At 42.3% G+C, this 23,247-nt stretch overlaps 1 protein-coding gene across 2 annotated transcripts in view; it reads right to left on the bottom strand.

Annotated features, from left to right (window-relative positions):
• Positions 1-23,247, bottom strand: part of LOC117040857 (ATP-binding cassette sub-family A member 9-like) — a 61,225-nt gene that overhangs the window by 18,394 nt on the left and 19,584 nt on the right. For both annotated transcript variants that reach the window (XM_033138914.1, XM_033138913.1), the window contains exons 10-26: positions 21,664-21,835; positions 21,152-21,210; positions 18,663-18,773; positions 18,005-18,180; positions 16,024-16,143; positions 15,349-15,487; positions 13,410-13,500; positions 12,617-12,756; positions 12,300-12,419; positions 11,121-11,283; positions 10,323-10,486; positions 8,912-9,039; positions 7,430-7,567; positions 6,494-6,607; positions 4,004-4,180; positions 3,309-3,422; positions 1,903-2,019 (exon numbers count right to left, since the gene is read on the bottom strand). In XM_033138914.1, the coding sequence (XP_032994805.1) occupies positions 1,903-2,019; positions 3,309-3,422; positions 4,004-4,180; positions 6,494-6,607; positions 7,430-7,567; positions 8,912-9,039; positions 10,323-10,486; positions 11,121-11,283; positions 12,300-12,419; positions 12,617-12,756; positions 13,410-13,500; positions 15,349-15,487; positions 16,024-16,143; positions 18,005-18,180; positions 18,663-18,773; positions 21,152-21,210; positions 21,664-21,835 (2,243 nt within the window). The remainder of the gene's footprint in view (positions 1-1,902; positions 2,020-3,308; positions 3,423-4,003; positions 4,181-6,493; positions 6,608-7,429; positions 7,568-8,911; positions 9,040-10,322; positions 10,487-11,120; positions 11,284-12,299; positions 12,420-12,616; positions 12,757-13,409; positions 13,501-15,348; positions 15,488-16,023; positions 16,144-18,004; positions 18,181-18,662; positions 18,774-21,151; positions 21,211-21,663; positions 21,836-23,247) is intronic.

The following is a 23,247-nucleotide window of genomic DNA, read 5'->3' as shown; positions in this document are numbered from 1 at the left end:
AGGCTGCACTGGCCTGTGCAGTGTCAGGAGACATCGCGGGGACCGGCATGTCTAGCTCAGGGTCACACCAGCCTGCGCAGCATCTCCCAGCACTGCGGGGACCAACACAGCCTAGCAGAAGGCTGCGCCAGCCAGCGCAATGGTGAGAGACATGTGTGGTGTCACATGAAGTGCACATGACATCACACATGCGTGCTGTGCTCCAGTCCCCCCAATCTTGGGGCTAAACCGGCACCACCGATAGAGCAGATGCTTGAAAGTGTGGGGCCAATGATGTGATTCCTTGATCCTCTGCTCCATAAGAGCAAGATGCAGGGATTTGACCAGGGAGTAATTAAAAATTCGTTATGGGAGAAGGTGGTGCCACCATCCTCGAAGAAGGCAGCAGTATGACCTCAACTCAAGAGGACTCCCTGGACCCAGAAGTGTTCATAACTATGTCTCTGTCACCATTATCCCCTTTTTCGGCCATGTGGTTGGGAGGGTGGTGGCAAGGCTGCTTCAGGCATTCTTAGCTGAAACCAATTATCCTAGACCCATTCTAATCCAGTTTCAGCCCAGATTTTGGAACTGAAACTGCCTTGGTGTCAGGGACTGTGCTGAGGAGGGCTGCACAGATGAGGAATGGTGGGAACCTCCCCCTCCCCCCACTCAGGATCCTGAATCTTCCCATGAGCAGTGGGACAGTATAGATTTGGAATAGTGGTTCACAGAGGGACATAGTTCAGAAGACAAAAATTGGGAAGAACTGGGTGGTGAACAGCTAGGAGAAGAAGTACCGGGAGAGAGAGAGTTAACAGGCCCTGGTTCGCTGGAAAGTGTCCAGCCGATCAGTCCAAGGTCAAGGAGATTAGATAAGGCAGCTGCACAGATGGCACAGTGGTTGCGAGATCAGGTTCCAAACGAGGAGGTGACTTGGGGGGGGGAGAGTGGGTGTAAACCTTAATTGAGAGCACCTTTACTCCGAGAATGGACTCTTTATTCTTTCACTGTGATCATTAATATCTCTTTAAATGGTAAGAGACTATTTTTGCTTTGTTCTGCTTATCCACGGCTAAAGGGAGGGAGGAAGCCACTTCCCCGAAGCCTGACACTTGGTCACCCTGGCTGATTATTTTTGTTGGGAGAAGTGCAGGGGAAGCCGAATCTCCTCTTGGATCTTCTTGACCTCTGTGCAACTTTTGATACCATGAACCACGGTATCCTCTGGTCCAGGCTTCCTCAACCTCGGCCCCCCACATGTTTGTGGCCTACAACTCCCATGATCCCTAGCTAGCAGGACCAGTGGTCAGGGATGATGGGAATTGTAGTCTCAAAACATCTGGAGGGCCGAGGTTGAGGAAGCCTGCTCTGGTCTGTCTGCCAATTTCAACACAGCACTGCCACGCATCAGAACCTGCACTGTGGTGGTGGAACGCAGTCAGGGAGCAGCCTCAATACTTCAGCCCTGAAATCCCTTGACAAGTAGTGACAGCTGTGTATTTCTGGGATTACAGACCAGGAGGATGTGCCATTATGAATCTGGTGGCCCATGATGAGTGGGCCCAAGAGTGCAGTTGCAAAGCAATAGCCTAGCAGTCCCTAACCTTTACGAATTGTGTGATAAATTTGGAAACTGGACACCTAATAATGCTGATTTCATAGGGCGAAAAATTGGTCATGTTTGGAACTCCCCCCCCCCCACTGAACACAAATCCCCACCCTGCAAAAGCACAGACAAAATGCACAGACAACACCACATAAAAACAGGAAGCCTCCCAACCCAAAAACATCATTTAAAAATGAGATTAAAATTGGAAGGGGCAGGGGGTCTTGGTATGTGACAAAGGTGGGGTATCGGGGCTCTTTGGTGCCCTAAGGGGCAAGTTCAAGATACCAGGAATAGGCTGTACTTTTGCTTACCCATGTGAAAGCTAATATAAATCCTGTTACTGGAAACAGGGGAAGAATTAATGTTAGTAGATAATGTGCATAATGTGAATGTCCAAGGATTCCAATAATCATAGCAAGCACGTTCACCTGAAATGAAACAAGAAAAAAGTATATTAAGCTTTTGAACAGATTAAACAGCTGCTTCCCATTTTGTTTTCCATACTGAGGCTTAACTCCTTTACATCCCAAATGAAACACAACCAAGTGTGTGTAACTACACCTCTCAACTTATGTGGGGGTTATGTTCTGAGGACAGAGTGTGAAGCCAAAATCACGTATAGTGAAAACATAATGGGTTCAATGGTGGGTGGGATTGCCAAAGTCTTTTTTCCTGGATACCTGCCCCACTTTCTGTCCCCTTTCAACATACATACATACATACATACATACATACATACATACATACATACATACATTTATTTGCCAAGCGCAACCGAATGCTCAGAAATTAAATGTGCATAAGTTGAGAGTTACCACTCTGTGGGTAGCGGGTGAATCTTACCTCACAGCCACTGGCTTAACAGGCATTATTGAGTCTACGGGGGGTAGGAAGGGACAAAATGATAGTATCCTATTCTAGTGGCAAGAAGAAATTTTTTTTGTGGCAGAGTATAAGACAGGTACAGATCTCTCAGCAGAATTTGGGCAGCTCTTGAAGAATAGTCCTCACAGTCCCAAGCATGGTATAACTTGGCTCAAATGCAGACAGTTTGAAGGAAGTATTTAGAACAGGGTTTCCCAAACTTCAGTCTCCAGCTGTAGTTGGACTACAACTCCCATCATCCCTAGCAAGCAGGAGCAGGGGTGAGGGGTGAGGGCAGTTGTAGTCCAACAACAGCTGGAGACCTGATTTAGAATACCGCTTAAGTATGCACAGTTAAAGGATCATTGCTCATGCTCTTTTCTGCTCAACGTGTCATTCAGTCTTATATTATTTCACATTATTATATTTGAAGCATCCATTGATTTGTCTACTTCAGGGGTGGCCAACTCCCAAGAGACTGCAATTTACTCACAGAGTATAAAAAAAACTGGCTGTGGTGTACCCCCTTTTGGGGGGTTCAGGTCAAAGTTGTTGAACTTTTTTTAGGAAGGAGGAAGGCCCATGGGGGGGGGTTCGGGTCAAAGTTGTTGAGTTTTTTACAGGGAGGAGGTAAAATGTTGAGCTATTTTTTAGGGGAGCCACAGTTGTTCAGCTTCTTTGGGGGGAGCCAGTGATCTACCGCAGACGTCCAGTGATCTACCGGTAGATCACGATCTACCTGTTGGACATGCCTGGTCTACTTTAATTAAAAATTATAAACAATTAGAGGTATTGTAAGATTAAGAATATAAGGAAATAAATGATCAGTCAGTGGTCTGGTCATAAAACTTACCAAGATTAAGATGAATGACCAAAAACTGCTAGTATGCCATTTGTTGCGAAACACAAAGGCAATTACATATAGGAATAAGACCATCGACGTGCTGTAGCCAAACAGAAATGACACCTGTTAAGAAGAAGGTTAATATTTATTGTTAAGAGAGCCAGCGTGGTGTAGTGGTTAAGAGCGGTAGACTCGTAATCTGGGGAACCGGGTTCGTGTCTCCACTCCTCCACATGCAGCTGCTGGGTGACCTTGGGCTAGTCACACTTCTTTGAAGTCTCTCAGCCCCACTCACCTCACAGAGTGTTTGTTGTGGGGGAGGAAGGGAAAGGAGAATGTTAGCCGCTTTGAGACTCCTTCGGGTAGTGATAAAGCGGGATATCAAATCCAAACTCTTCTTCTTCTTCTTCTTCTTCTTCTTCTTCTTCTTCTTCTTCTTCTTCTTCTTCTTCTTCTTCTTCTTCTTAAGACTGGTGTCTGAAAACACGGGTTTTCTGGGAACTTGTTTCATATGACCAAACTATACAAAACTATGCAGAAGGCCCATTATGTTCGGGTGAGTTTACTCCCTTGTAAACTATTGAGGATCGCAGCCCAAGTTTATTATTCAGTGGAAATGGTTCAATGTTCGTAACTGAAGTTTGTAAACGTTAAAGGTCATTTAAAGACTACTTTTAAAAAGTAATGTAAGTAATTGTACTCACCAAACAAAAAATTGTGATGGTATGGCCATGAGGTCCCACAATGTCTAATAGTCTGAGCCACGGCCAAAGCAGCAGGAGGAGGATAATTAAATGCAGAGGGACGTCCACCAGAGCTAATCCACACCAAAAGGCAGAAGGAAAGAGTCCTGAGATCCGCAACTGAGAACGAGTTTTTATCTAGCAAAGAAAATTGCAAGAGATAATTATGCCCTTCAGTATATGATATGTGCCAAGATACGTAGTATTTTTCAGCAATTACTCGGTTTTCCCCCACCCTTTCTTTTGTCCCCCCCCTCCACAGGAGGTTCAGATAGGATGAGAGTGGTGGTTCCCCGCTTGTGGAATGCCCTCCCCAGAGACGCTTGCCTGGCGCCATTGTTACTTAACTTCAAGCACCAGGTAAAAACATTTCTCGGGCTTTTAATTGACTCCTTGTTTTGGGGGGGGGGGGTTATTTCAGCTTCTTAAAAGTAGAGTAGCCATTTAGATTTTCCTTTCCTTTATTTTATGCCAGATTTAAGGTATTTTATTTGTTTGTTTATTTACTGTAAGACTCTTCGAATGGCTTTGGTTAAAAAGAGACTAACAAATTTAATAAATAATACTAATAAACTTTGTGTGCCACCAGGGGACTGTTCTAAAGGGTTTGGGCCCTGCAGTTTACAAAACGTTAATGGAGAAAGAGATGACATCTTGAGGATTTAGGGAGGCAGCTAGAAAATCAAGGGTGGGCTCAGGTTTGGGAGAAACCTCCTCTCTGTACCACTTTGGCCAGGATTGAGGAAGTAACATTGAAGACACTGCTGAAGTGGCCACTGGTCTCCTAGTAAGTTGTCATGAATTAATAGAGGCATCAGCTGAAATGTGAGCGAAAACAATGAAGTTCTGAATAGGAGAGTTCTGAGGGAACAAGAGGGTGAGGGGAGGAAATGAGCAACCAAAGACTAAAGAAGCAGAAGTCTGAGAGAAGTGTCCTGTTCCTAGGTGAGATAGGGAAGAAACTACGGGAGCTGGCAACTTAGTATGCCCTTGCATGTCAGACAGAGGGAATGGTGTACAAATACTTCAGGTAAATACCAGCTCTCTCCACTTTAATGAATTGGGAAATCTTTGCACTGAGTGCAAGAATACTGAATTGATCACCTCTTGCCACACTTACCTACCTGGACCTGCAAGTCATTGCTGGAGGCCCTTCTACAGGTGCCCCCACTAGGTGAGATGCAGCAGGGGGACAAGAGTGAAAGTGCATTTTCAGTAGTGGCATTGCAGTTGTGGAATGATTTCTCCGAGAAGGCGCACCTGAGACATCTTTTAACGCCCTTCCAGAATATAAAAAACCTTACTATAGCAGTTTTAAAAGGTAAAGGAACCCTTGACCATTAGGTCCAGTCGTGTCGCTTTATTGGCCGAGGGAGCCGGTGTACAGCTTCCAGGTCATGTGGCCAGCATGACAAAGCCGCTTCTGGCGAACCAGAGCAGCACACGGAAACACCGTTTACCTTCCCGTTTGGAGCGGTACCTATTTATCTACTTGCACTTTGACGTGCTTTCGAACTGCTAGGTGGGCAGGAGCTGGGACCGAGCAATGGGAGCTCACCCTGTCGTGGGGATTCGAACCGCCAACGTTCTGATCAGCAAGCCCTAGGCTCTGTGGTTTAACTCACAGCGCCACCCGCATCCCATATAGCAGTTTTAACCCCCCCTTTTTTGATGTGCTCATTTTTCCTTAATTCCGAAATGCATATTGTATTACTCTTTTTTTATTACTGTTTGTTTCAAGCTTGTTTGTTTTTTAAAATCTTTTTTAATAGGACAGCCTCTACATTTCAAAAAATGAATAATAAAACATTCAAAGGGAGATCTGGACTGGGATATAAGAGCTAGCCGCCCAGAGTGGCTGGGGAAACTCAGCCAGATGGGCGGAGTACAAATAACAAATTATTATTATTAAATTAGTATAGCATAAAACTGAAAGCCTTCTATTTTTCTTCCATTTGTGGCACATTGGAGTCAATAGAATCGTTAGCTCCTCATTGCGATCTTCCAAGGTTTCAACATAAATCCAAGAGCTATATCCAACTCAAATAAGTTATCATAAAAACAAGAATGCAGGGGCCATAGGCCCCAAAGATATTATGATTCTGTCTTATGCACATTTAACCTGTGAGGTTTCAACCATATGCAGTTGAACACTAGCTGGTTGAAGTGAAATGCCAATGTGTGGAAAGGGCTTTGCTTGGGAAGTGAGGCAGAGAGCATAGAAACTACTGTACTTTTCCGTGTATAAGACTATGTTTTTTTCTCTAAAAATCATGATAAAAAGTAGGGGTCATCTTATACATGGGTAGTGCATAGGGTGGACATTTGATTGGTTGCTGCTGAGGCTGTCAGCGGCTAATCTACTGAGTTTGATGTCAGCTGGAGCGGGGGAAATCAAAAGACTACATTCATTTAAAGTGAGTAAGTTTCATGCATATTTAATTACTTTACCTTGTAGTAACGAATGCTCATCATCGCAAAATGTGCTGGAAAGGTAGGGTATACAATTACCCCAAACAAGCACAAGTTACTGAAAAACGTCCATAGCTGTTTGCTACTAAATTGCTGGGGAATGAACCAGAAAGATAAAGTTTATAAATGCTGTGTGACAGTATATATGATTAGAACAGTTGCTATTATTCTCTGTACAATGGTACCTCTACTTACGGATGCAATCCGTTCCGGGGTGCCATTCGCACCCCGAAAAGTCCGTAAGTAGAGTGCCGCTCCTGCGCATGTGCGTGACGCAATAGAGCACTCCTGCGCATGCGCGAAGCGTCAAACCCAGAAGTAAACACTTCCGGGTTTGCTGCGTTCGTAACCTGAAAAAATGCAACATAAAGCAAACGCAACTCGAGGTATGACTGTACTTGGTAGGCTTAAAAATGATAGTTAATTATAGGAATAAAGTTGATCATTGCTTATTTAAAAGTTGTCTTTAGGTTGATGATGTGTTGTTAACTATAAACTGACAAGAATCAACTGAATTCAGAGACTACAGCAGAGTCTTTGAGTATAAAATCGACTCAGGTGGTACAGATATTATGAGTTTTAATATACTGTACTAGAAGAAATTAAAACTAAAATATCAAAACAAATGAATATTAGGTGGGCAGATGTTTCTATCAAATACCTTGGAATATATATAACACCAACTAATAAAATGATGTTTCAAACTGAATGCATGATTTTTTAAAATCATAGAAGTTCTGAAAAATGGACGAAATTAGAAATACCTTGGCTTGGAAGCCTATCAATATTAAAGATGAATGTAAATCCATTAAAGAGAGACAGTGTGTGTGTGTGTTTCACACTTATTCACCGCTACAACTAGCCCGCCTCTTCACACTACTGTAACAATTCTTATAATCCAGTTGAAAGACTTACAAATAGAAATATATGACTCCAGATTCGAATATGGGCAGCGGAATTTAACATTCGCAGGCGTGCATTGCTGATGATGTTGACAAGCACCGGAAAGCAATTGGTCACTTCCATGTGGCACATAAGTGTGAATCTGTATTTCTGAACCAAGACAAGAAACGAAATACAAGTTAGAAATTCAAGTGAGTCAGTGAATGAATGCTGAGAAAATAACAGCCTGTAATGAAAACAGAAATTCATAAGCCTGCTTTATGTGTTATTTGTAATAAGGTGTCCTACATCACTAAGTGCCTTAGACCTTGAGCAGCAGATGGGGAAGAGTGGGGACAGGAGCCTGAGACAGCAGAGCAAAGTCTTGTCTGAAGAAAGATGGTAATGCTGGTACTGGAGTCTATGTTGCTGTTTCCCTTCCTGTTGAGGAGAGAATGTTGCCAGAGGCTGTGGAGAACTCAGAGCCACAGCCTGAGGTGAGGTTGAATAGGATTCACAAGAGGAGGCAGGTCTGCCATTGTCTCCTAGGGTCAGAAGATGCCTTCACCAGTGGGAACAGATGCACCCACCTTGATGGAGCCTGCACCTACAGGCTAGACATTCTTACAAGGCTGATTCTTTCAAAGAAGGTATGTGCCGTGCCTTAGCTATAAACGGGGGTGTTTTTTCCCCCAGTCAGAACTCACAGGAACTGGAGCTCCAGCACCTGGCTCCATTACCATTATAAGATAACAAGGGAGGCGTTCATGGTGAGTTCCAGCACCTCTTTTTCTGGAAAAGAGCTTGCTGGGTGGGTATAAGAACTTGTTGGGACAGCTTCATTGCTCTCATACAGTTGTGAACTTTGTGCTCCCAAATTTTGCAATTGTGGCCTTGCTTCTAATTTGGCTAACTCCTCCATCCTGTTGCTCTGGGGTGGAGTTAGCTGTTACCAGATGCCACACCAGTATTTTACTCTGCTTTAAGAGTATTTCTCTTTAACTGAGAAAGGCAATTAAAAACAGGCTTGCAAAACAACTACGCTCAACACCACAAGAAGCTGCTTGCTTTCAAATTCAAAACATGTACAACCGTATTTGGTTACCAGGAATTTTTAGTATTGCTTTTATGAAGAAACAAGGACAGACAAAGCTCTCCTTCACTGTCAGGGAGCCAGTTTCACATGATCCTAACCCCCTTCAGCCAGCAATATGGGGCTAAAGATTAAAAAAGGAAACCACATGGAAATGCAAAGAGTAAGTCTGCCCTCACATTTCCTGCCCCTGCACAAGCTGGCACAAGATGGTGACAGCCGATATGGGTCTTTGCCCCCAGTTTTACCCCATATAGGATTACACCCAGGGCTTTTCTTTCCAGTCAGAACTCATTTCTGGCACCTCTCAGTTGAGCACCATTGCCATTTTAAGAAAACAAGGGAGGCGTTCATGGTGAGTTCTGGCACCTCTTTTTCTAGAAAAATAGCACTGATTGCACCAAAAAAATAACTGAAGTTACCTTGTCTTCAAGGGCTACCTTTATAGCCCCATTGTGCACTAGTTGGTCACTGACATTTTTGCCAGAGACAACTTCTACCAGGACATTCTGATTCTTCACTGCTTGGATGAAATTGTCAATGCTTGCACCTGAAAAAGAAAACAACGATTCACAGAATGACCAGAGGACTATGGTAGAATCTTAATTTCTCAAACAGGAGAATACCAAAATGAAGTGTAATACAGAATTTGAATTATCTTTGTGTAACATTTAATGCCTATTTTTTGCATTAAATGGGTTGTGCTTTCCCACTAGCACAAATGGGAGGGAAGTTTGGGGGGAAACCCCTAAAAGAGCACGAAGGCGGAGACGAGCACTGATGGAACAATCGCCTTAGTGCAATCTTGAATTCCATCCAAAATTCTTTACTATTGAGGTAATATTGGAATTGTCTCATTGTTTTAGGACTGCCAATAGTGCCAGGCTCCATGATAAGATCCAGTTATGTGAAGCAAGCTTTGAAGAGCCATTTCCTGGTTGGCTGTAATCAAAATTTTTGTAAGCAAATATCTGATACCTTCCACGATCTGGCATCTCAGACAGCCCTGGAGGATTTGGCATCCCCCAAAGCTAACATTATAGAGGAGCACGATGTATAATGGGGCAGTGAGACAGAGCAGGGGGATTTGGGGCCTTCAGGGGTCATGGCACAAGACCTTTCTCCACCAGACCTTTGCTCAAAATCAATGGTAGAGGCTAAACCACTACTGAGCCCAAGGGAGTACTGATTCCTAAAGTTGCAGGCTCAGTCAGCTGCCTGATGCTGAAGTTTTCTCCAGAAGAACATGGTCTCCTATGGAATAAAGCAGGCATAGGTAAACTCAGCCCTCCAGATGTTTTGAGACTACAATTCCCATCATCCCTGTCCACTGGTTCCGTTAGCTAGGGATGATGGGAGTTGTGGTCCCAAAACATCTGGAGGGCCGAGTTTGCCTATGCCTGGAATAAAGGGTTATTTGTAAGGAACCTACTGCTTATGGGTAGACCTAACTCCTCAGGCAACCCACAGAGCTATGCTATAGTTGGGGCTCTGGGTGCTCTTAGTTAAAAAGCCTTCAGTTCCTGAAAACATTCTTCACTCGCTTTCTACTGGTCCATTAAAATTGTATGAAAACTTCATTTTATTGCATTCATCTTCTATCCTTCCTTCCAAAGAGCTGGTATACATGGTTCCCCCTCCCCTCACTTTTTGCTCACAACACTGAGACAATACTGGATTAAGAGGTGATTATTGTTCAATCACTGTGCTTCATGCTGAGGAGAGATTTGTACTCAGGTTTTCCCAGTCTGACCACAGTGTATTGGCAAGTTGACTCTTAGTTGAAACCTAATTGGGGGGGGGGGATCTCAATATTCTGTTCTTCACTCTCACCTGTATCATTAAGGATCAGAAGTCCAGCAGACCCTCTGAAAGACTCCTTTCCTGGCTCAAAATAAAGCCCAGGATGTAGCTCCGCACAATGCAGGCTCCCCCAAAGAGCATATAACATCACCTGGATGACAATAGGTGCTAGTATAATTCCAAAAAGGAGCAGTCTGTAATAAAGAAAGGATAGTAATTAAGCAAATGAGAATGATCGCAACTGGTATTGAATCTATTAGTGGCAGCAACCCTATTTCTGTCACTGGCCAAACCAGCCTATCCCCCATTGCTAACCTCTCAATTCTCACCCCCCTCAGTACTCCTGTAGACCAGCCCCCTCCCACCGCATGCAACTACTAATCCCCGTTTCCACCTTCCCAACCCCATTTCTGAAGCTGCTTCTCTCCACTAGACTGGAGTCCCCTTGCACCCCCCACGTTCCCCTTTCAACCCCATTTCCATGCCTCTTCCTCCCCCTCCTTTTATGCCCCCCCCTTGATGGGAATGGGGGTGAAGGTGAAAATAGTGTACAATTGTGGTTGCAAAATTGGAAGGGTAGTTGCTTCACAATTGTGGGGAAAGGGGGGGGAGAGAGAGAGAGAGAGAGAGAGTGTGTGTGTTAGTATCTGAAGAAGTGTGCATGCACAGGAAAGCTCATACCAGGAACAAACTCAGTTGGTCTCTAAGGTGCTACTAGAAAGAATTTTCGATTTTGTGTGTTAGTAGTTACAGTGTGCTGGAGGAGGAGGAAAATGCCATGTCAATGGCAGTAACTCATGGCTTTTAAGCAATTATCTTGGCACTTACAGTGTTCCCCAGAGTTTGCTCTCGCGCTTGAGATTTAAAAATTGCATTCTTGCTATGGCGCAAACTTGTTGCCTCCAGAGTTCTGATCCTCTTATGGTTGCCTTTCCCGTGTCTGAGAGCAATAGCAGATCCTGTTCCATTTCACCAGCACCCTTTGGCCCCTCTTTGTAATCAAATTTCAAAAGCACAAAATCAGGACTTTGGTATCGGCCAAAGGAGAGACTGCTTACCTATGCAAACTCAGTTCTGACTTCTTCCCCTTCTCTTCTGACGCTGGGTCAGTCAATCCCCTTCTTCCCCCAGCCCTCCTTGCTGCCACCACTACTGCAGATGTTCTTCCCCTGTCATTGATAAACCATCCCAGCTCTCACTCCCAGATCCAAAAAGACAGGGAAAGGCAGCTGTTATGCAACACTTTTCCAGGGACAGTCCTGGATTCACAGAAGCTGTCCAGGTTTCTGATTCGATCCCAGAATGTCCCTCTTTTCCTTAGGACGTTCCTATTTTCATCAGATAAATGTTGGAGGGCATGGAGTTATGCGACCCTCAAGCCAAGGAGATAAGTAACTATACAACCTTTAGAAGACATCCGAAGGCAGGCCTGTATAGGGAAGTTTTTAAACATTTTATAGAATCATAGAATCTTACGAGTTGGAAGGGACCCAAGGGTCATCTAGTCTAACACCCTGAAATGCAGGAATACAGTGGTACCTCAGGTTACATACGCTTCAGGTTACATACTCCGCTAACCCAGAAATAACACTTCAGGTTAAGAACTTTGCTTCAGGATAAGAACAGGAATCGTGCTCTGGCGGCGTGGTGGCTGTGGGAGGCCCCATTAGCTAAAGTGGTGCTTCAGGTTAAGAACAGTTTCAGGTTAAGAACGGACCTCCGGAACGAATTAAGTTCTTAACTTGAGGTACCACTGTATATGTTTTATTATGTGTTTTTTATATATATAGGAACGCACCCAGTCTTCTTTTTTATATATAGGAAGCTTGGGTAACCCAGTCAGATGGGTGCCGTATATATATTATTATTATAAAATAGAAGAAATGTTGGAGGGTATGCTCCCAAGACAGTTGGATGCCAACAACAGATATGGTCCCAAACTCATATTTTCCCTGCTACACCAGGGAATCACTACTAGAAAGTATGTTCTTTGGAACAGTATGTTACCTTTTTCATCAATCATTTCATTTCCCTCCAGCTTCAAGAAGACATCTTCCAGAGTTGTCATGGTAACCCCATAATTAACAATACCCAGTTCTTTCTGGCGGTCCATGTCAGAGAACAGATCTACATGACAGGGAGAAAGAAACTCAAGTGCTTACTTCTAGTTTAAGATCAGCATTTCCAATCTCCATTACGGCCTTGTGCAACTCCTTTTTATTGTACTTACAGCCCAAAGTAACATTTTGAGGAACACCTCCATTAATAGGCACACTCAAAGATGATAGCTATGATATCATTTACATATTCAAGACGATAATTACCTGGAAATTTATCCACGTTTTCCAAGGGCAGGGTATAACTCAGCTCATTTTCATGTTGTCCTGATAATTTGGCAGCAGGGATGTATTGCTTGACCAGGGATGTTGTCCTCTCGGGGTCATGCAACTCATTTACATGCATCCTGTTCGTATTCAAAATGGATTTAGATGGACACCAATTACCAAGTATTGCATTCATTTAATAAAACTGTTTTCTGAATCAAGTATTTATGACATTACTAAAACCATAAGTATTAAATAGTGGGTGGACATAGCAGACGACACAGTGATCCTCCAAGCAGCTCTGTTTATTCTCAGGCTGGAACAGAACTGAACTGAAGGGCTCAGTAGCCTGCTTATATAGAACTCAGCTACAAGCAACAGTAACAACTTTCTGTAGTTACCCAATCCCTGAACGTCACTTTCAATCCCTCATTTGCATGTGCAGACCTGAGTGAGAACTGCAGCAGAATGAACTATATACACATACACCCCTAGTGGCCTAGGGTGAGAACTTCAATACATAACAATAAGAGTTCTGCTGAAAGAAACAGCAGCACAGCGTTTTTACAGCCTGATTTCTCCCTTTCCTCTCTTTGGTCTGAGCTTGGACCAAGAGACATTTTAAAATGAGCCAGAAAGGAGGAATTTCTTGACATACTTAGATTTTTTTTAAAAGAAGAAGAAGAAGAAGAACAGTTTGCACAATTTTAAAAATAAAATAGACAAATACCTGTGATTGCCCACCAGAGATTGCAAAATAGGTAAGAGAACAAGATTGCCAAACTCAAAGTACCTTAAATGATAGCCAACACCCCATTTTTTCTTCAAGAATAAAGATGAACCAACACAAGACAGCCTGCCATGAGAGATAAATGCTTTCCGGTCTGGAAGGAAAAACAAATAAAGTTCTGGTTTTACTTATCACATTCTGCAGAAATAAATTCTTGCCCATATGCAAATCAGAAGCAGGAAATATCTGAAGGGAATGTGCAGTGAGCTGAAATCCAGAAGGATGATGCAGAAAATAAAACGAGTTCCCGAAATGCTGGCTTCATTTCAAACGATCCTGTTTGTTTACATGCACACGAATCAGAGTATGCTGTTGCACATACAAACAGGCAAGCTGTACAATAGTCACAGCAGGTCTTGAAAGCAAATCTATTTCATTGGGGTAGGGTAAGTCAGCATAATTTTCCAGGTCACAAGCAGCAGTCTGGAGCAAGTTAGAAGCTGGAGACCAAGAAGCAATCTAAGGGAAGCTACATATCAGGATCCCAGAATAAGATAGGAAATGCAAAACACATTTCAGCTAAGGCAGAACTTGTTGATCAAGGCTCAGCTGGAAGAGATCTATTTACTCCTTGTAGCCCAGGTGGAGCCAAGCTTGGAAAATGCAAACACTTGTCCCGCAGAGTGTTGGGAGGGATTATTTCACCTGTCCTCCCAGTACAGATTATTTTACAATCACATGTCAATTGTTAGGGCAGGGCTGTTGATGTCATGCAAAAAGAGATGCAGCAGATAATAGGGAAAGGATCCAAAAGCTAATGAAGGTAATGGAATGAGAGAAAAGTTTGGTCTCACTCAAACAGCTGTAAAGACCACAATGAAGAGTAGTAGCTGCAACCCATTAAACCAGCATTTCCCAAACTTGGGTCTCCAGCTGTTTTTTTGGACTACAACTCCCATCATCCCTAGCCAGCAGGACCAGTGGTCAAGGATGATGGGAACTGTAGTCCAAAAACAGCTGGAAACCCAAGTTTGGGAAACACTGCATTAAATGCAGTGTTTCCCAAACTTTTCCCAGTAGTAATGTATGGAAGTGAGAGCTGGACCATAAAGAAGACTGATCGCAGAAGAATTGATGCTTTTGAATTATGGTGCTGGAGGAGACTCTTGAGAGTCCCATGGACTGCAAAAAGATCAAACTTATCCATCCTTAAAGAAATCAGCCCTGAGTGCTCACTGGAAGGACAGATCCTGAAGTTGAGGCTCCAGTACTTTGGCCACCTCATGAGAAGAGAAGACTCCCTGGAAAAGACCCTGATGTTGGGAAAGATGGAGGGCACAAGGAGAAGGGGATGACAGAGGATGAGATCGTTGGGCAGTGTTCTCGAAGTGACTGGCATGAGTTTGGCCAAACTGCGGGAGGCAGTGGAGGATAGGGGTGCCTGGCGTGCTCTGGTCCATGGGGTCACGAAGAGTCGGACACGACTGAACGACTGAACAACAACAAAGCATTAAATGCTTAGCCCAGGCATCCCCAACCTTCAGCCCTCCAGATGTTTTGGACTACAATTCACATAATCCATGACCACTGGTCCTGTTAGCTAAGGATCATGGGAGTTGTAGGCCAAAACATCTGGAGGGCCACAGTTAGGGGATGCCTGGCTTAGCCAGTGAAGCAGAAGTTGGAGAGGTAATAGTAATTTGACATTTCATAAAGGTATTGGAATTTCCAAGGCTAGTCCTGAGCATTCCTGTTACTCCTGGAATAACAAGAACTTGGTGAATGAAAGCATAGTGAAAGATGTGAAGGAATCATCTAGGGTGCTATGTGGATCACCTCCTTTACGCAGTACAATGGAAGAGTTTTTTGTTCCAACAGATAGAAATAAGGATAGTGCAGATCAGTGCAGGATAAGTTCCCAAGTCACATGGTCTCAGTTATTTCTCTCTCGCTTCAAGCCCATACTTGTCAAACTGCTTTTACCATGAGGCATTCTACTAACCAGCAAGAATATCAGCTTCGTCCATTAACTGAGTAGTGAGCAGAGTCACTCGACCTGCTTTGCGCTCATTCAGGAGGGCCCACACTTGGTGTCTAGAATAAGGATCCAGCCCTGCAGTTGGTTCATCTAATAGTAAGACCTGTAGGCAGAACATGCAATTGCATGTTAAGACTTGGAAACATTGAGAAATAAGCATTCCATGTTGAAGTGGATTCTTTAAAAAGAATTAATGGCAACCCAATTGGGTCAATGATATTGTTGCATTCCACCCCAATTGCCGAGTGATGCGAGAGTCCGGGGGTTCCAGGATCTTACCCAGAGTTCACTTTCCTTGGAATGAGGGACACATTCATTCACAACAATATAAACAGAGTTATGAGACTTTAAAAAATGTTTTGGGGGAAATAATTTTATATTTTTTTTTAAAAAAAAAAATTCAAGCTAATCTTGTACTAAATGTGAAAGCTTCACTTTACACACAATGTTTGGGGAATGGGAATTTACATGGGAAGTAAAGATAAGACTGAAATTAGGGAGTTTCGTGACAGGCCACAGAACAGTGAGAGATCTACACACTCCATTCCTTTTGAGAGAAACAGTACCCGCATTACAAGATGGAGAGTACTTATGCAATATGTTCAACAGGTCTTTTTGTCCTGGCCTTGCTTTACCTACCTGTGGATCTCCCAAGAAAGTAATCCCAAGAGATAACTTCCGCTTTTGCCCACCACTTAAACGATTAGCTTGGGTGTCTTGAATGGCATCGAGATCCAAGAGAGTCACTAGCTTTTGCACCTGTAAAGCATATAAACACATGTTTCAAGCACCGGGATGTTGGATTCTTTCGGATTTCTTCCTATCTTGCTTTTCAGTCACTTGGTTGGTTGAAAGCAACAGGGTATTTTATAAAGCATCGAATCTTAATGGAATATTATGCAACCTCTCATATTTGAAGTACAAGGCATTTCCAGATGAGATGTCGTCCCTGGAATTAGGATCATTTGCTCATTTGGGAAGAACCCAAATGGCATTGCTCCAGGCTGTTATTGTGCTTGTGCTGTTATTATTTTTCATGAATGCCAATGTGATTACAGTGCCCGGTTTCATGTGTGGACTGGAAAACGCTATTGGTTCATCTAGTGAAGTGTGGTCCATGAGGCAGTTCGATATTGCTCACCCTGCATTTTCTGGATGCACAGCTGGCACTCTAGAAGCCCTTCAAGAAGGTTTAGAGTTTGAAATCAGCTCTTGAGAAGCAGAAAGTAGGATTGCATTAAGCCCCTGCTCCGTGTTCCCTCCCATACACATCAACACTAGGACTTTGATATGCACCAGCTGCCTGGATATCTGCCGCTAAATGTTCTACAACTTCGAACTGCTGATCTGGATTTCATCAGGACAACGAAAAGGTCTGGTCCACAACAAGCATGGATAAAATACACCAGTAGTGTGCAACATCTAAAAGAAATAATATGAAATGATTTGTTGCCAACTGGAAAAAGAGGTCAAAGCGTCACTTTTCAGCATTTTGTAACTTGCTGTAATCGTGGCCATTTTTATTGGATCAATTTGAAATGTGGCACTTTTGTAGATGGCATCAGGTAGATTGTAAATGCCAAGTTTCAAGTTATGAGCCCAACAGATGCTTTTTTATCAGCTATAGAATTTTGTGGCTAATCATTCCTGAACCTTGTTTCTGCTACTCAACCAGAAGAACACTTTTGTTTTCCTATGATCTATGCACTCTTGTCTTTGCATTACACCCCAAAATCGCTTTTCTTTTATTAATTATTTGCTGTTCTGCTTTGTTTAGTATGTGTAATTGAATAGTCAAAAATACAATGCTTAAACAAACAAAACTAAATCAATACAAGGTATATACTTGTAGTAAACATCCATTTATTCAGCTGGGAAAGTCTGTCAAAAAAATTAAATTCATTTATTTCTGGAAAGAGTAGATAGTGGGCGCCTGTCATATCTTGACAATAATACTGTTCCAAAGAAAGGGGGCAGTCACATGAAGGCCCTGGTCTGAGTTATATCCTCAGCAAGAATCTCAACATACCCTCCAACCTGCCACAGAGGAAAATCAGGATGCATATCACATGACTCAAATGAGAGCACAGCTCCCCAAAACGGGCATCTTTTGGGGCCACACTCTTGTGGGAGCCAAAATGTTACATCCTGGGATCCAATCAGAAGCTGGGATGGCTTCTGTAATTCTGGATGTCCCGGTCAAATCAGGACAGTTGAGGGGTATGCCTCAACTCAACTCATCTCAAGAGAATCTTCAAATAATTCCCCCATAATATGATAACAAAGACAGTGCTGGAAAAATTTTCATTTGTGTAGGTCGCAAGGCTTACATATTTTGTTCAGTTATTGAATTAGTCCCAGTCTAATGAAAATTTATTGCACCTCTCCCATTGCGATTAACAGGATTTAAATTGGTTTCAACAAATTTGTCCCATTGATTTCAGTGGCACTTAAGCAAAATGAGTTTTCTCTGAATTAAGCTGAGTAAATCTTAAATACAAGGCAGAACATAAGATAGGTAAGGCAGTAATCCCTTGCCATGAACCTGTTTTACAAAGAAAATAGATGAAGAATATAGAGAGGTGGAACAGAAATACTTGCCATATGAATATATCCATACCTCATTCTCAACATCATTGTTTGGAATCCCCTTTATTTTAGCAAAAGTCCTTAAATTTTCTTTCAGCGTTAAGAATTCAAATTGCACGTTGAACTGTGGGCACACAGCACTTATTTCCCTAATGTGTTCCATATCTTCCCTTGCTGATATATTGTACTTGAAGATGGTGGCGGAGCCTGTACACATAAGCAAATAGGAAGCATGGTAGGCTTAATAAACTGAGTAGGCTGCTTGAATTCTCATAAAAGTTTCAACGTATCCTATTAACTGCTGTCCTGTTAAGAATGGAAATGAGACCTAGACTGCAATTCTAGGTATGGTTGTTTGGAATCCTCAATGAATCTCAGTTCTCCGCAAAGCACATAATTAAACTACGGAAGTTGCCGCCATACAACGTAGCGATGGCCCCCAACCTAAATGGCCTTAAAAGGGGATTTGGACATGTTTGTGGCTGCTAGTCGCAATGGCTAGATCAGAAGACTAACTGCTGGGAAAGTGTTATTGGCCCCTTTGCGCTCCTCCCAGTGGTGTGTGGTGGGCCTTTGTGGGAATCAAATGATGGACTTCATAAGGCTTTGGTCTGATCACGGTGAACCTCCTCCTGTTCTTAGGGATGTGGGTGGCAGCCCCTCCTTCATTTTAAAGTTCTGGTACATACCATCAGATGGCTTCAGAAGTCCACTGAGTATGTTTAGCAGTGTCGTTTTCCCAGCTCCACTACAACCCAGAACTGCAGTGATTTGACCTTCATAAATATCCAAGGACAAGCCTAACAAGAAGAACTGATGTTAGCTCTTAAAATGGAAAGGTACACGGAGGCTGCATTGCTAAACCCTCTTACTAGTAAGTTCCATTGAAATCTCACTTCTGAGTAAACCTACAAAACTTCCCTTGTCAAGGCTCATTTTTAATTTCCTCTCTAAAGTATCACATCAAGCACTAGGGATGCTGCCAATATTCTCGTCTGAATTTTCGGACGGATTTATGGAATTTCATACTGCTGAGTATTGCTTCTCCATGGAATCAATTGGGAATTAGGAAGAAATCTTCCACTGTTCCACTCCCCGATCCTAGATTTTGTACAGAGAGCTGTGCACGTATAGTCCTGATGTCAGTTTGTTTCATTTATCTCCACTTTTCAGTACCTGTATGAATTATTGGCATGCATTAATAAAGCACTGCAAAAAGTCTCGTGTGTGTGTGTGTGTGTGTGTGTGTGTGTGTGTGTGTGTGTATGAGACTTTTTTGCAGTGCTATATGTGTGTGTGTGTGTGTGTGTGTGTGTGTGAGAGAGAGAGAGAGAGAGAGAGAGAGAGACTTTTTTGCAGTGCTATATGTGTGTATGTGTGTGTGTGTGTGTATGATTGCATCAAGAGTTTTTTTTTTACCACTGTGCATGCAGTGATATGCAGTACAGAAAAAGTACAATACAGTAATAGAGTATGTGTTTGACATGAAGCAGGTCCTTGGTTTAACCCCTAGCATCTCCAGGGCTGGGAATGTCGGTGCATTAAGCCCTTGAGAGCTGCTGGACAATCAGTGAAGAAAATATTGAACTAGATAAGCAAGAGGTCTGATTGGGTATAATACAGCTTCCTATTTTCCACATATACATGCACTTTTGTGAGCTCATAAAATAGTCCGAAAATGGCAAACTTGATGTGTTTACATAGAAGATTGGATCCAATTGTTTTCCAATTGTCATGGATTCCTGCACTGCAGATGGCCCTTGAGTCCCTTCCAACTCAAAGATTCTAGGATGGAAACTAGACACATATAAGAAATGTTGTGAAAATGCTTTTTTTAATATAAAAAGTTTTGAAAAATATATTGAATTTGTCATAGCTCACCATCGCTATCTAGTGTAAGATTGTATAATGCACTTTACAGCACACTTAAAACGTTTTATTTGCAGCAATACACCATAGCCGAGTCCTAGGATTCAATTTATCTTCTGTCCACCCCAGCTGTAGGTTTTGTCGTGAAGATGTCCACTTCTAATATGTGGGTGTTAGTGGCAACGTCAAGAAGCCATGTCACCCTCAAGGGTGACAAATGAACTTTATGAAGATTGTTTTTGCGTTTGGTGTTTCATGTGCAAATGAGTAAAAAAAAATAGGCATAAAAGGATTCAGAATTTATTTGGTTTTTGTATGCAGTATTACTGATGCACAAATGTATATCGGGATTGTGGAGGAGAGATTAATGAACCAAAGGACATTGTATCTGCCACAAGCTGTTGATGGAATGCTCAGGGATGTTTTAAAAATAATTTTGTGTGTGTCTTTGTTTCTCAGTTTCATGCTTTTACATGGTTTTGTATGCATTGTGGTATTTTATGCATCGTGACTTGCAGTTACTTTTATTGATCAAAGTTTAGTAATTATTTATTGTAATTGTTAAGAGTGAATTTCCGTTTATTATTTGCTGATGTTTTGAGAGTTAATTCTATTGTGTGCTATTAGATTCTAATACATCAAATAAAGTAAAATTCAATCATCTAAGTCGTTCCATTTTAAAGTTAAAGTTTGATTATGGCTTTTTGTATTGGATCAAATTATTAAAAGGTGTGAGTTCTTTGTTGTTTGTATATTTTGTTGCTGTAAACTGCCTTGTACATAGTAATATAGAAAAGCGGTACAGTATATAAATTCATAGGGAAGTGCAGTGGAAGCAATTCTCCTAGCTGTTTATGATTGCAGAAGCAGTTGAACATGGGGCAGTGGTGAGCCCATGAATCAATAAAGGAAGAGGGGAAATCCATTACTTCCTACAAACCGCCTTATCCCACCATAACAGTTAGTGCTCAACAAATATAACTGCATTGAGAGAAGGTTAGACATTAGCCACAAAGCTTAGAGTGGGGAAGCCTGCTGAAAAGTCTATGGAGAATAAAAATAAATCAGACTACTTGTCCACATTTAACAGTGCAAATTAGGAGGGTTGACCTCTGTGCTCCAGAGCAATGTTTCACAAATGTATAGCCAAGGCTCCTTCTAAACTTATTCTGCTTCCAAGCCCACAACCCACTATTAGCTTCTCCTTTTCCTTCAGTAGGCGGTGGAGTCGTTGAATCTGCACACACAGCTTCATGCATGCAGCCCAGGCCACTGCGGAACGGACGAGAAAACATGAAAAGCATCTCACCTCTCAAAGCTTCTGTTTCCACGCTCCTCGCTTTGTAAGTTTTTTTAATGTTATTTAGTCTAAAGGATTAGAAAACAATGAATGATTATAGCACAATACTGGGTTTTAGTTACAATTTAGTCACAACTATCTCCCTGGCGGCGTATCATCTCTATGGGAAATGGTCAAGCTGTGCAACTTTGAAACTATTTCAAATTCAGACCAGATATTATCTTTCTTCCCTGTCAATGTTGCACATGGGTAGAAAGAATTCTTAGACATATGCTCGGCTAGTTGTCATTCCCAATAAACAACCTCATCCACATACTTGAGACTCCTTGGCATTTTGTGCAACAGGAGTATATATTTCTGTCCTGCGTCGCTCTCTTGTGAATGAAAACAACATTCCCCGATACCCTCTGAAAACAAAAACTAAATATTCTTGACTTCATACAGATCCTTGGAGCAGGGGCATGATTTCTGTATCAATTTGCTCAAAAAATTATTGAAGGCCATGCCTCCTTAACTTTTACCTAATGGCTTCCTTTCCATCAAATTCAGGAGGCACAAGCTCAGCATTGTCACTGAAGATATTACCATGGCTTGGTTCATTTGTAAGAGCAGTGCTGGTATAGCTTCCTCTTGATTTAAACCAGTAGGACTTCTTCAGGAAAAAGAAGGGAGGATAGGGCACGCCATATTTGTCTAAGATACACATATAAAAAAGGTTTTATGTATTGAAAGGTTCTATTAATTCTGACACTTCAAATTTATCAGCCCTTGCTATTTCTCTATAGCACAGTCTCAGTGACCAACATTTAGTGGACATGGATGTTGCAACAGTCATTCATTCAAATAGTGGTTGTGGAACAAGTTTACATAACTTTAACCGAATAGATACATCGGTTGCATTCAGGCGATCATATCTTGGCTTATTAAGCCTCCGTCTTTTTCCTGTTCCCTTCACACAAGTCACATTAAACTCAAAATGTCTCTAATTGACCAAAGCTTTGTGTTTCATCTGAACTGGGAAACTATGGCTGCTAATTTCAGAACAAAGCAGGATGCTAAACAACAGTATGAAGTTATTTTCGGATTTTTTTGCCTTGCTCTAAAAGCCAGTAAACGTCATTTTCTAGTTCAGGCAAATCAGGAAACTATGGTTAATTAGAGACTTATTGGTTTGATTGCTCATATCTTGCAGGGAAAAGCAAAGGGGTTGTAAAATGCACTTATAACTGTCATAGTTGAAAACAGGGCTAGGACCTAAAAGCTAACAAAGTTTCTTTAAATATACCTTCATAGAATCCATACTTGAATAATGCTTATGTTTTCAGAATCTTAAACAGAATATACCTGTATAAGCTACTGTATATCAAGCAAGGTCTAGTAATGCTGCTCCAATCATGCTATTTCCCTTAGAAAAGGCATCAATCATAAGGCTTCCTAAATTACAGAAGCCAATTCCAAAGAAATAAATCAGAGGTTAGGAAATGCAATCTGCAGAGATGCAATCTTCCAGCCAGAAGCCATTTCTTCTTATTTTTTTGTTTTGCACACCCTTCTCACAGATGTCACAACAATTTAAGATATAACAGTTAAAGACAAATTACCGTACTTTTCTGTCTATAAGACGACGCGTTTGTTTTTTTTTAAACCTTAAAACAACACTTAGAAATTGGTGTAGTCTTATACATGGGTAGTGCAGAGCGGAGACTGTGGAAATGATTTCTGTCTTGAGTAGTAGATAGTCACCGGTGTTATTGCGGGTGATAGGCTGCTGCGACAATGTCCGCTTGTGGTTGGGCATGGCTGCAGCAATATCTGCTTGCCATTGGTCACTGCTGCGAGAATGCCTGCTGGCGATTGGTCACTCCTGCGACAATGGGCGCTGGTGATTGGGCTCTGCTGCGGCAATTGGGCGTGTGATTGGCGGCTGCTGGTATCGATCGGAAATACGATAGGAGGCTTCTGTATTGCGTTCGATCGCAAACATTTGGAATTTGGGTGAGCTTTCTTTTGGCATTCCTCCCATTGTGGACAATCTCCCCCCTATTTTCTTAATATTGAGTCCTGAAAATTAGGGAGCGTCTTATCCATAGGGGTATCTTATAGAC

Source organism: Lacerta agilis, chromosome 2 (genome assembly GCF_009819535.1).
Source record: "Lacerta agilis isolate rLacAgi1 chromosome 2, rLacAgi1.pri, whole genome shotgun sequence".
In the NCBI taxonomy this organism is placed as follows: Eukaryota; Metazoa; Chordata; class Lepidosauria; order Squamata; family Lacertidae; genus Lacerta; species Lacerta agilis.
The sequence above is the reverse complement of the archived record's forward strand: the minus strand, read 5'-3'. Positions and strand labels throughout refer to the sequence as shown.